The 13,966-nt window shown below is 57.9% G+C and overlaps 1 protein-coding gene across 1 annotated transcript; it reads left to right on the top strand.

Moving 5' to 3' along the window:
- Positions 1–506: 506 nt before the first annotated feature.
- On the top strand, positions 507–10,559 carry LOC306957613 (creatine kinase M-type; the record flags this gene model as incomplete). Its single annotated transcript, XM_079551096.1, has 5 exons — positions 507–546; positions 1,170–1,341; positions 4,985–5,108; positions 7,379–7,568; positions 10,246–10,559. 5 exons carry the CDS (start codon positions 507–509, stop codon positions 10,422–10,424), a joined length of 705 nt encoding a protein of 234 aa, XP_079407222.1. The 3' UTR covers positions 10,425–10,559.
- Positions 10,560–13,966: the final 3,407 nt, after the last annotated feature.

Raw genomic sequence — 13,966 nt, 5'->3', positions numbered from 1 at the left:
GGGCGTGGCATGTGGTAACGTGGGCGTGGCCTATAGAGTCGTGGGCTTGGCCCGTTCATGGCATGGCCTGCATTGCTTTGAATGGTGCCCAGTGGGCGGGGTTGAGGACGGGTGGGCGTGGCTTGATGATTTGTGGGCGTGGCTTGACGGCTTGAGGGCACAGACTGTGGGGTTGTGGGCGTGGTCTGGGCAGGTGGGCGTGGCCTGCTTGGTGTGCAGGCCTTGAATGGAGCCCATTGACCAATGGCGGTGGAGTCGGGGGCGAGTGGGCGTGGCTTGCTGCGACGTGGGCGTGGCCTGTGAAGTTATGGGCGTGGTCCATTCACGTGGGATGCCGGATGTGCATTGCTTTGAATGCAGTCCATTGAGAAATGGATTGGGGCGGGGCCAGGTGGGCGTGGCTTGGTGGGTTGTGGGCGTGGCCTTCCGTGTGTGCCTGGTCTTCAATGGAGTTCATTGACCAACAGGGGTGGGGTTGGGGCCGAGTGGGCGTGGCTTGATCGATTATGGGCGTGGCCTGCCGTGACATGGGCGTGGCCTGTGAAGGTATGGGCGTGGTCCATTCCGGTGGGCGTGGCCTGCTGGATGCATGTTGCTTTGAATGCAGTCCATTGACCAATGGGTGGGGAGAGGGCCGAGTGGGAGTGGCTTGATGGTTTGTGGGCGTGGCCTATAGATGTGTGGGCGTGTCCCGGGCTGGTGGGCGTGGCCTTCCCTGTGTGCATGGCCTTCACTGGAGTCCATTGACCAACAGTGGTGGGGTGGGTGCCGAGTGGGTGTGTCTTGATAGATTGTGGGCGTGGCCTGCCGTGAAATGGGCGTGGCCTGTGAAAGTATGGGCGTGGTCTGTGCAGGTGGGCGTGGCCAGCTGGATGTGTGTTGCTTTGAATGCAGTCCATTGAGCAATGGGTGGGGTCGGGGCCTGGTGGGCGTGGCTTGATCGTTCGTGGGCGTGGCCTATAGAGGTGCGGGCGTGGTCTGAGCAGGTGGGCGTGGCCTGATGGATAGTGGGCGTGGTCCGGGCAGTTGGGCGTGGCTTTCTGTGCACGCGTGGCCTTGAATGGAGTCCATCCACCGACGATGGCGGGATCTGGAGTTGGTGGGCGTGGCTTGCCAGCTCGTGGGCGTGTCCCGACGTAGCCCCGCCCCTTTTCCCTTCCTCCCCGCAGCCCTGAACAGCCTGGAGGGGGAGTTCAAGGGCCGCTATTACCCGCTGAAGGCCATGACGGAGAAGGAGCAGCAGCAGCTCATCGACGACCATTTCCTCTTTGACAAACCCGTCTCCCCTCTGCTGTTGGCTTCCGGGATGGCGCGCGATTGGCCGGACGCCCGCGGGATCTGGTGGGTGCCAATAGGGGGCGGGGGGGGGGGGGTTATGGGGTTGGGGGGGGTGGTTATAGGGTCAGGGTATGGCTGTAGGGTCAGGGAATGGCTATAGGGTCAGAGGTGTGGTTATAGGGCAGGGTATGGCTGTAGGGTCAGGGGTGTGGTTATAGGGTGAGGGGAGTGGTTATAGGGCCAGGGTATGGCTATAGGGCCAGGGGTGTAGTTATAGGGTCAAAGGTGTGGTTATAGGGCCAGGACAATGGTTATAGGATCAGGGTATGGCTATAGGGTCAGGGGAATGGTTATAGGGTCAGGCGTGTGGTTATAGGGTCAGGGTATGGCCATAGGGCCAGGGGTGTAGTTATAGGGTCAGGGGTGTGGTTCTAGGGCTAAGGTATGACTATAGGGTCAGGGATGTTGTTATAGGGTCAGGGTATGGCTATTGGGTCAGGGGTATGGTTATAGGGTCAGACGTGTGGTTATAGGGTCAGGGTATGGTCATGGGGGCAGTGGAGTTGTTATGGGGTCAGAGTGTGGTTATAGGGCTAAGGTATGGCTATAGGGCCAGGGGTGTAGTTATAGGGTCAGGGATGTGGTTATAGGGCCAGGGTAAGGCAGTAGGGTCAGCGGAACGGTTATAGGGTCAGAGGTTGTGGTTATAAGGTCAGGGTATGGCCATAGGGCCAGGGGTGTAGTTATAGGGTCAGAGGTGTGGTTATAGTGTCAGGGGAGTGGTTATAGGGCCAGGGTATGGACATAGGGTCAGGGTTATAGGGTTATAGGGTGGGTGGTCTGCTTATAGGGCCAGGGGTGTAGTTGTAGGGTCAGAGGTGTGGTTATAGGGCCAGGAGAATGGTTATAGGGTCAGGGTATGGCTATAGGGCCAGGGGTGTGGTTATAGGGTCAGAGGTATGGCTGTAGGGTCAGGGGAACGGTTATAGGATCAGGGTATGGCTATAGGGCCAGGGTTGTAGTTATAGGGCCAGGGTATGGCCATAGGGTCAGGGGAGTGGTTATAGGGCTAAGGTATGGCCATAGGGTCGGGGTTATAGGGTTATAGGGTTTGTGGTCTGCTTATAGGGCCAGGGGTGTAGTTATAGGGTCAGAGGTGTGGTTATAGGGTCAGGGTAAGGCTGTAGGGTCAGGGGAATGGTTATAGGGTCAGAGGTGTGGTTATAGGGCCAGGGTATGACCGTGGGGGCAGAGGAATTGTTGTGGGGTCAGAGGTGTCATTATAGGGTCAGGGATGTGGTTATAGGGCTAAGGTATGGCTATAGGGCCAGGGGTGTAGTTATAGGGTCAGAGGTGTGGTTATAGGGCCAGGGTAAGGCAGTAGGGCCAGGGGAGAACTTATGGGGTCAGAGGTGTGGTTATTGGGCTAGGCTATGGCTATAGGGCCAGGGTTGTAGTTATAGGATCAGAGATGTGGTTATAGGGCCAGGGTATGGCTATAGGGCCAGGGGGTGGTTATAGGGTCAGAGGTGTGGTTATAGGGCTAAGGTATGGCCATAGGGTTGGGGTTATAGGGTTATAGGGTGGGTGGTCTGCTTGTAGGGCCAGGGGTGTAGTTATAGGGTCAGAGGTGTGGTTATAGGGTCAGGCATGTGGTTATAGGGTCAGGGTATGTCCATAGGGCCAGGGGTGTAGTTATAGGGTCAGGGGTGTGGTTCTAGGGCTAAGGTATGACTATAGGGTCAGGGATGTTGTTATAGGGCCAGGGTATGGCCATGGGGTCCAGGGTTGTAGTTATAGGGTCAGAGGTGTGGTTATAGGGTCAGGGTAAAACTGGAGGGCCGGGGGGGGTTATGGGGTCAGGGGAGTGATTATAGGGTCAGGGGAATGGCTATAGGGTGGGAGGTCTGCTTATAGGGCCAGGGTATGGCTATAGGGCCAGGGGAATGGTTATAGGGTCAGAGGTTTGGTTATAGGGCTAAGGTATGGCTATAGGGCCAGGGGTGTGGTTATAGGGCCAGCATAGGGCTATAGCGTGAAGTGGGGTATGATATAAAGCTGCGATATGGGGCGCGATATCGGGGTGTGCGATAATGGGGGGTGCGATATGGGGGGCTGATATCAGGGTGTGAGATCAAGGTGCGACGTGGCGTGTGCGATATGGGGCGTGATATCGTGACATATGATATCGCGGTGTGCGATATGGGGGGTGATATCGCGACATGATATTGCGGTGTGTGATATGGGGCGTGATATCGCGACATGATATCGCGATGTGCGATATGGGGCGTGATATCGAGGTGCGATATGGGGCTGTGTGGTATGAGGGCGTCATATCGCGATATGCGATACTGAGGTGCGATATGGAGGAGTGATATTGGGGTGCGCAATAGGGGAGTGCGATATGAGGTCGTGTGATGTGGGGTGCGATATTGGGGTGCGTGATATCGCGATATGTGTGATATCGGGGCTGTGATACGATAGTGTGATATCAGGGCGTGATATTGGGGGTGTGATATCGCGATATGTGATATGGAGCTGTGGTATGGCGCTGTGTGGTATGGGAGTGAGATATCGCGATATGCGATAGGGGCTTCGTGATATCGGGGTGTGATATCGCGATATGTGATATGGGGGTGTGTGATATCGAGGTGCGATATGGGGCTGTGTGGTATGAGGGCGTCATATCGCGATATGTGATACTGAGGTGCGATATGGCGGAGTGATATTGGGGTGCGCGATAGGGGAGTGCGATATCAGGTCATGTGATGTGGGGTGCGATATTGGGGTGCGTGATATCGCGATATGTGTGATATCGGGGCTGTGATATCGGGGTGCGATATCGGGATATGTGATATGGGGTTTGCCATGGGGTTGGATATTGGGATATATGCTATGGGGGTTTGCTGTGGGGTTTGCTGTCACGATATGTGCTGTTTATGGGGTTTGGTATCGTGATATGCACTGTTTCTGGGGTTTGCTGTCGTGATATGAGCTGTTTGTGGGGTTTACTGTCGCGATATGAGCTGTTTCTGGGGTTTGCTGTCGCGATATGTGCTATCTATGGGGTTTGCTGTCGCGATATGAGCTGTTTCTGGGGTTTGCTATCGCGATATGAGCTGTTTCTATGGGGCTTGCTGTCGCGATATGTGCTATCTATGGGGTTTGCTATGGGATTACATGCTGTTTCTGGGGTTTGCTGTCGCGATATGAGCTGTTTCTGGGGTTTGCTGTCGCGATATGTGCTATCTATGGGGTTTGCTATGGGGATACCTGCTCTTTCTGGAGTTTGCTGTCGTGATATGAGCTGTTTTTGGGGTTTGCTATCGTGATATGAGCTGTTTCTTGGGTTTGCTGTCACAATATGTGCTATCTATGGGGTTTGCTATGGGGTTATGTGCTGTTTCTGGGGTCTGCTGTCGCGATATTGGCTATCTATGGGGTTTGCTATGGGGATATGTGCTATCTATGGGGTTTGCTGTCGCGATATGAGCTGTTTCTGGGGTTTGCTGTCGCGATATGTGCTACCTGTGGGGTTTGCTATGGGATTACGTGCTGTTTCTGGGGTTTGCTATGGGGATACACACTATTTCCGGGCTTTGCTGTCGCGATATGCGCCGCTTCCAAGTCCTGCTATCACGATATGGGCTGCTTCCGAGTCCTGCTATCGCGATATGGGCTCCTATGGGGTTTTCTGGCCCCGCAGGCACAACGACAACAAGACGTTCCTGGTGTGGGTGAACGAGGAGGACCATCTGAGGGTCATCTCCATGGAGAAGGGCGGCAACATGAAGGAGGTCTTCAGGCGCTTCTGCGTCGGGCTGAAGAAGGTCAGCCGGGGTCACGGGGTCACGGGGTCACGGGGTCACAGGGTCAAGGGGTCATGGGGTCAAGGGGTCGCGGGGGGGATGTGGGATTTATGGGAGGTGGGGGTGTGGGGGCATGGAGGGGACATTGGGGTCATGGGGGATGTTGGGGTCACGGGGTCATGAGGTCATGGGGTCACAGGGTCACGGGGTCAAGGGGTCATGGGGGGATGTGGGATTTATGGGAGCTGGGGGTGTGGGGGCATGGAGGGGATGCTGGGGACATCGGGGTCATGGGGGATGTTGGGGTTACGGGGTCACGGGGTTATGGGGTCATGGGGTCACGGGGTCACAGGGTCAAGGGGTCATGGGGGGATGTGGGATTTATGGGAGCTGGGGTTGTGGGGTATGGAGGGGACGTTGGGGACATTGGGGACATTTGGGGTCCCAGGGATTGGGGTGAAGGTGGGGGTTTTGGGGTGATGGGGTTTGGGGTCCCAGGGATTGCGGTGATGATGGGGTTTTGGGGTGACGGGGGTGCCGGGCATTGGGGTGATGGGGTTTGGGGTCCCAGGCATTGGGGTGAAGGTGGAGGCTTTGGGGTAACGATGGTGCCAGGCATTGGGGTTTTGATGGGGTTTTGGGGTCCCAGGCATTGGGGTGAAGATGGGATTTGGGGTGATGGTGGACATTGGGGTCATGGGGGTTTTGGGGTGATGGGGGTCCCAGGCATTGGGGTGATGGGGTTTGGGGTCCCAGGCATTGGGGTGAAGCTGGGGGTTTTGGGGTGATGGGTTTTGGGGTGATGGGGGTCCCAAGTATTGGGGTGAAGATGGGGTTTGGGGTGATGGTGGACATTGGGGTGATGGGGTTTGGGGTCCGAGGGATTGGGGTGAAGGTGGGGGCTTTGGGGTTTGGGGGTCCCAGACATTGGGGTGGTGGGTTTTTGGGGTGATGGGGTGATGGGGGTTTTGGGGTGACAGGGATTGGGACAAAGATGGGATTTGGGGTGATGGATTTGGGGGTGATGGGGGTTTTGGGGTGATGGGTTCCCATACATTGGGGTGATGGGGGCTTTGGGGTGATGGGGTTTGCGGTCCCAAGGATTGGGGTGAAGGTGGGGGTTTGGGGTGATGGGGGTCCCATGTATTGGGGTGAAGATGGGGTTTGGGATGATGATGGACATTGGGGTGATGGGGGTCCCAGGCATTGGGGTGATGGGGTTTGGGGTCCCAGCAATTGGGGTGAAGGTGGGGGTCCCAGGTATTGGGGTGGTGGGTTTTTGGGGTGATGGGGTGGTGGGGGTTTTGGGGTGACAGGGATTGGGACAAAGATGGGATTTGGAGTGATGGATTTTGGGGGTGACGGGGATTTTGGGGTGATGGGTTCCCATACATTGGGGTGATGGGGTTTGGGGTCCCAGGGATTGGGGTGAAGGTCGAGGCTTTGGGGTAACGATGGTGCCAGGCATTGGAGACAAAGATGGGATTTGGGGTGATGGGGGTTTTGGGGTGATGGGTTTTGGGGTGATGGGGGTCCCAGGCATTGGGGTGATGGGGTCTGGGGGTGATGGGGGTCTTGGGGTGATGGGGGTCCCAAGTATTGGGGTGAAGATGGGGTTTGGGGTGATGGTGGGCATTGGGGTGATGGGGGTCATAGGGATTGGGGTGATGGGTGTTGGGGTGATGGGGGTCCCAGGGATTGGGGTGAAGCTGGGGGTTTTGGGGTGATGGGGGTCCCATGCATTGGGGTGATGGGGTTTGGGGTCCCAAGGATTGGGGTGAAGATGGGATTTGGGGTGATGGGGGTTTTGGGGTGATGGGGTTTGGGGTCCCTGGGACTGAGGTGATGATGGGGGTTTTGGGGTGATGGGGGTCCCAGGCATTGGGGTGATGGGGTTTGGGGTCCCAGGCATTGGGGTGAAGCTGGGGGTTTTGGGGTGATGGGGTTTTGGGGTGATGGGGTTTGGGGTGATGGGGTTTGGGGTGATGGGGTTTGGGGTCCCAAGGATTGGGGTGAAGGTGGGGGTTTGGGGTGATGGGGGTCCCAGGCATTGGGATGATGGGGTCTGGGGGTGATGGGGGTCCCAAGTACTGGGGTGAAGATGGGGTTTGGGGTGATGGGGGACATTGGGGTGATGGGGGTCATAGGGATTGGGGTGATGGGTTTTGGGGTGATGGGGGTCCCAGGGATTGGGGTGAAGATGGGGGCTTTGGGGTGATGATGGGGGTTTTGGGGCGCTGGGTTTTGGGGTGACGGCGCTCCCCCCCCCCCCCCTTTCCTCTGCCCCACAGATCGAGGAGATCTTCAAGAAGGCCGGGCACCCCTTCATGTGGACGGAGCACCTGGGTTACATCCTGACCTGCCCCTCCAACCTGGGCACGGGGCTGCGGGGGGGGGTCCACGTCAAACTGCCCAAACTCAGCCAGCACCCCAAATTCGAGGAGATCCTCCATAGGCTGCGCCTGCAGAAACGGGGCACCGGTATGGGGCAGGGGGGGGCGGGGGGTGCTGGGGGGCGTGGGGTCATTGGGGTCATTGGGGGTGATGGGGTCTTTGGGGGTGATGGGGTCACTGGGGGTGTGGGGTGGTTGGGGGGTGATGGGGTCATTGGGGGTGATGGGGACAATGGGGTCGTTGGGGGTCATTGGGGGTGATGGGGTCATGGGGTCATTGGGGGTCATGGGGGCATTGGGGGTAATGGGGGCAATGGGGTCGTTGGGGGTGTGGGGTTGTTGGGGGTCATGGGATCATTGGGGGCATTGGGGTTATTGGGGGTGATGGGGTCATTGGGGGCCATGGGGTCATTAGGGGTGATGGGGTCATTGGGGGTGAGGGGTCGTTGGGGGTCATTGGGGACAATGGGGTCATTGGGGCTTATGGGGTCATTGGGGGTCATGGGGGCATTGGGGGCAATGGGGTCATTGGCGGTGTGGGGTCATTGGGGGTCATGGGGTCATTGGGGGTGATGGGGGGTGATGGGGTCATTGGGGGTCATTGGGGTCATTGGGGGCGATGGGGTCATTGGGGGTGATGGGGGCAATGGGGGTGATGGGGTCATGGGGTCACTGGAGGTAATGGGGGCATTGGGGGCGATGGGGGTGATGGGGGCAATGGGGTCATTGGCGGTGTGGGGTCAGTGGGGATCATGGGGTCATTGGGGGCCATTGGGGTCATGGGGTTGTTGGGGGTGATGGGGTCATGGGGTCACTGGGGGTCATGGGGGCAATGGGGGTAATGGGGGCAATGGGGTCATTGGGGGTGACGGGAGCAATGGGGTCGTTGGGGGTCATTGGGGTCATTGGGGCATTGGGGTCATTGGGGGTCATGGGGTTCATTGGGGCAATGGGGGGAATGGGGTCATTGGGGGTCATTGGGGATCATGGGGTCATTGGGGGCAATGGGGGCATTGGGGGCGATGGGGCGATGGGGTCGTTGGGGGTCATTGGGGTTCATTGGGGGCAATGGGGTCATTGGGGGCAATGGGGCTGTTGGGGGTGTGGGGTCATTGGGGGTCATGGGGTCGAAGGGACCAATGGGGGCATTGGGGGCAATGGGGGCATTGGGGTCATTGGGGGCATTGGGGGTGATGGGGACTTGGGGGTCACGGGGTCGTTGGGGCTGATGGGGGTCATGGGGTCATTGGGGGCTTTATGGGGTCATGGGGTCATTGGGGCTCACGGGGGTCATGGGTCTCTATGGGGTCCCTGTGGGTCCCTATGGGGACATCGGGGTCTCTATGGGGTCTCTCTGTGTCCCCATGTGTCCCTATGGGTCTCTATGGGGTTCCATTGTGTTCCTATGGGTCTCTATGGGTCCCCATCGACCCCATTGGTCCCATTGACCCCATTGGTCCCATTGACCCCATTGGTCTAATCGACCCCATTGACCCCATTGACCCCATTGGTCCCATTGGCCATACTGACCCCATTGGTCCCATTGACCCCATTGACCCCATTGGTCCCATCGACCCCACCAACCCTATTGGTCCCATCAACCCCATTGGTCCCTTCGACTCCGTTGACCCCATTGACCCCATTGACCCCATTGACCCCATTAACCCCATTGGTCCCTTCGACCTCATTGACCCCATTGACCCCATCAGTACCACTGACCCCGTTGGTTCCATTGATCCCACTGATCCCATTGGTTCCTTCGACCCCATTGACCCCATTGGTCCCATTGACCCCACCGACCCTGTTGGTCCCATCAACCCCATAGACCCCATAGACCCCACTAACCGCATAGACCCTATAGACCCCATAGACACCAGTGACCCCATTGGTCCCTTCGACCCCATTGACCCCATTGGTCCCATTGATCCCACCAACCCTATTGGTCCCATCAACCCCATTGGTCCCTTTGACTCCGTTAACCCCATTGACCCCATTGACCCCATTGGTCCCTTCGGCCCCATTGGCCCCATTGGTCCCATCGACCCCATTGACCCCATTGACCCCATTGGTCCCTTCGACCCCATTGGTCCCATTGGTCCCATCGACCCCATTGACCCCATTGGTCCCATTGACCCCATTGGCCCCATTGGTCCCATCGACCCCATTGACCCCATTGACCCCATTGGTCCCTTCGACCCCATTGGTCCCTTTGGTGCCATTGACCCCATTGGTCCCATTGATCCCATTGACCCCATTGGTCCCTTTGGTGCCATTGACCCCATTGGTCCCATTGACCCCATTGACCCCATTGGTCCCATTGGTCCCATTGACCCCATTGACCCCATTGGTCCCATTGATCCCACCAACCCTATTGGTCCCATCAACCCCATTGGTCCCTTTGACTCCGTTAACCCCATTGACCCCATTGACCCCATTGGTCCCTTCGACCCCATTGGTCCCATTGGTCCCTTCGGCCCCATTGACCCCATTGGTCCCATCGACCCCATTGACCCCATTGGTCCCTTTGGTGCCATTGACCCCATTGGTCCCATTGACCCCATTGACCCCATTGGTCCCATTGGTCCCATTGACCCCATTGACCCCATTGGTCCCATTGACCCCACCAACCCTATTGGTCCCATCAACCCCATTGGTCCCTTTGACTCCGTTGACCCCATTGACCCCATTGGTCCCATCGACCCCATTGACCCCATCGTTCCCATTGGTCCCACTGACCCTAACGGCCCCATTTCCGCCCCCCACAGGCGGGGTGGACACGGCGGCGGTGGGATCCGTATTCGACATCTCCAACGCCGACCGGCTGGGCTTCTCGGAGGTGGAGCAGGTGCAGATGGTGGTGGATGGGGTCAAACTGATGGTGGAGATGGAGAAGAAGTTGGAGCAGAACCAACCCATAGATGACATGATCCCGGCCCAGAAGTGAACGCCGCCCCACAACCGACCCACCCACGGCCCCACAGATCACCGCCTGCCCGACTGCAGGAGCTGTGGGGCGGATGGGGGGACCCCGAATCAGGGCCGGGGGGCTGCAATAAAGTGGGGCTCTGTGGGGTCTTTATAGGGTCTCTGTGAGTCTCTGTGGGGACATTGGGTCTCTGTGGGTCTCTGTGGGTCTCTATGGGTCTCTCTGGGTCTCTGTGGGTCTCTATGGGGACATTGGGTCTCCATGGGTCTCTATGGGTGTCTAGGGGGACAGTGGGTCTCTATGGGTCTCTATGGGGACATTGGGTCTCTGCGGGTCTCTATGGGTCTCTGCGGGTCTCTATGGGTCTCTGTGGGTCTCTATGGGGACATTGGGTCTCTATGGGGTCTCTATGGGTCTCTGTGGGTCTCTGTGGGTCACTGGGGTCTCTATGGGGTCTCTATGGGTCTCTGTGGGTCTCTGTGGGTCTCTATGGGGACATTGGGTCTCTATGTGTCCCTATGGGGTCCTTATGGGGTCACTATGAGGTCTCTGTGGGGCCTCTATGGGGTTTCTATGGGGTCTCTGTGGGTCTCCATGTATCCCTGTGGGGTCCTTATGGGGTCTCTATGGGGTCTCTATGGGGTTTCTATGGGGCCTCTATGATCTCTATGGGGTCTCAGTGGGTCTCTATAGGTCTCTGTGGGTCTCAGTGGGTCTCTATGGGCCTCTATGGGTCTCTATGGGTCCCTATGGGTCTCGATGGGTCTCTATGGGGTCTCAGTGCATTTTAATGGGTCTTTATGTGGATGTTGGATCTCTATGGGGTCCCTATGGGTCCCTATGGGGCTCTATGGGTCCCTATGCTTCCCTATGGGGTCTCTATGAGATCTCAATGGGGTCCCCGTGGGTCCCTGTGGGTCCCTATGGGGTCCCTATGGGGATATTGGGCCTCCATGGGGTCTCTAAGGGTCTGAATACGTCTCAGTGGGTCTCAGTGGGTCTCAGTGGGTCTCTGTGGGTCTCTGTGGGTCTCTGTGGGTCTCTGTGGGGTCTCTATGGGGTCTCTATGCTTCTCTATGGGGCCTCAATGGGTCTCCATGGGTCTCTATGGGTCCCTATGGGGTCTCTATGGAGTCCCTATGGGTCTTTATGGGGTCCCTATGGGGCCTCTGTGGGGCCTCCATGGGTCTCTATGGGGACATTGGGTCTCCATGGGTCTCCATGGGTCTCTATGGGTCTCTGTGGGTCTCTATGGGCCTCTATGGGGCCTCTATGGGTCCCTATGGGTCTCTACGGGGTCTCTATGGGTCTGTATGGAGTCTCTATGGGGTCTCTATGGGGTGTCTATGTGTCTCTATGGGTCTCTATGGGTCTCTATGGGGACATTGGGCCCCTATGGGGTCCTTATGGGGTCCCTATGAGGTCTCTGTGGGGTCTCTATGGGGTCTCTATGGGGTTTCTATGGGTCTGTATGGGGACATTGGGTCTCCATCGGTCTCTATGGGGTCTCTATGGGGACACTGGGTCTCTATGGGTCTCCATGGGTCTCTATGGGTCTCCGTGGGTCTCTGTGGCGTCTTTATGGGGACATTGGGTCCATATGGGGTCCCAATGGGGTCCCTATGGGGTTCCTATGGTTCCCTATGTGTCCCCTGTGGGTCCCTATGAGTCCCTATGGATCCCTACGGGGTTGTTATTGGGTCTCTGTGGGTCTCTATGGGTCTCTATGGGTCTCTGTGGGACTCTATGGGTCTCCATGGGGTCTCTATCGGTCTCAGTGGGTCTCTATGGGTCTCTATGGGTCTCTATGGGGTCTCTATGGGGCCTCTATGGGGTCTCCATGTTTCTCTATGGGTCTCTGTGGGTCTCTATGGGTCTCCATGGGTCTCTATGGGTCTCTGTGGGTCTCTATGGGGTCTCTATGCATCCCTATGGGTCTCTATGGGTCTCCATGGGTCTCTATGGGTTCTATGGGTCTCTATGGGTCTCTATGGGTCTCTATGGGGTCTTTATGGGTCTCTGTGGGTCTCTATGGGTCTCCATGGGTCTCTATGGGGTCTCTGTGGGTCTCTATGGGGTCTCTATGGGTTTCTGTGGGTCCCTATGGGTCTCTATGGGTCTCTCTGGGGTCTCTATGGGGTCTCTATGGGTCTCTATGGGTCTCTATGGGGCTCTATGGGTCTCTATGGGTTCTTTATGGAGACACTGGGGCTCTATGGGGCTCTGTGGGGTCTGACCCCACAACCCCACCCCATAACGACTGACCCCAACCCCACAACTCACCCCATTACCCCCTACCCCATAACCCAGCCCCACTGACCCCACATCCCACCCCATAACCGCTGACCCCATAACCCAGCCGCACTGCCCCATAACTCCACCCCATAGAGATTGACCCCATAATCTCACCCTGTTACCCCTGACCCCATAACCTCACCCCATTACCACCGACCCCAACCCCACAACCCACCCCACTGACCCCACACCCCCACCCCATAATGACTGACCCCATAACCTCACCCCATTCTCCTTGACCCCACAACCCACCACATTACCCCCGACCCCATAACCCAGCCCCACTGTCCCTGCCCCCACCCCATAACGACTGACCCCATAACCGCACCCCACTGTCCTTGACCCCACAACTCTCCCCATTACCCCTGACCCCATAACCGCACCCCACTGACCCCACATCCCACCCCATAGCCACTGACCCTATAACCCAGCCCCACTCTCCCTGTCCCATCCCATTACCCCCAACCCCATAACCTCACCCCATTATCCTTGACCCCATAACCCAGCCCCACTGCCCCATAACCCCACCCCATAGAGATTGACCCCATAACCTCACCCCGTTACCCCCGACCCCACAACCCACCCCACTGACCCCACACACCCACCCCATAACGACTGACCCCATAACCCCCCCCATTACCACTGACCCCGACCCCATAATGACTGACCCCATAAACCCTGACCCCATTACCACCGACCCCAACCCCATAACCCACCCCACTGACCCCACACCCCCACCCCATTACCACCGACCCCATAATCCAGCCCCACTGTCCTTGACCCCATAACCCCCCCCATTCCCCTGACCCCATAACCTCACCCCACTGACCCCACATCCCACCCCATAACCACTGACCCCATAACCCAGCCCCACTGCCATCGGCCCCGACCCCATAACCCCCCCCCATTACCACTGACCCCGACCCCATACCGCCTGACCCCATAACCCCCGACCCCACAACCAACCCCATTACCCCCTGACCCCATAACCTCACCCCACTGTCCTTGACCCCATAACCCCCCCATGACCCCTGACCCCACAACCCCCCCATCCCCCCTCAATCCCCCCATATCCACGCGCTGCCCGGGGGGCTCCTCGATTTTATTTGGGGTCACAAATGGGGGCCGGAATAACTTAAAAATGGGGGGGGGGGGGGGGGGGCGTATTTACATGGGGGGGGGGGGGACAACTTGGGGACAGCAGGACAGGGGGACAAGGGGGGGCATCCCCCCCCCCCCCCCCCCCAAAGTCCCAAGTGCCGAAT

This window comes from Tetrao urogallus (genome assembly GCF_951394365.1).
Source record: "Tetrao urogallus genome assembly, contig: scaffold_174, whole genome shotgun sequence".
Taxonomy (NCBI): domain Eukaryota; kingdom Metazoa; phylum Chordata; class Aves; order Galliformes; family Phasianidae; genus Tetrao; species Tetrao urogallus.
Note: the sequence above shows the minus strand (reverse complement) of the source record. Positions and strands in the feature narration are given on the sequence as shown.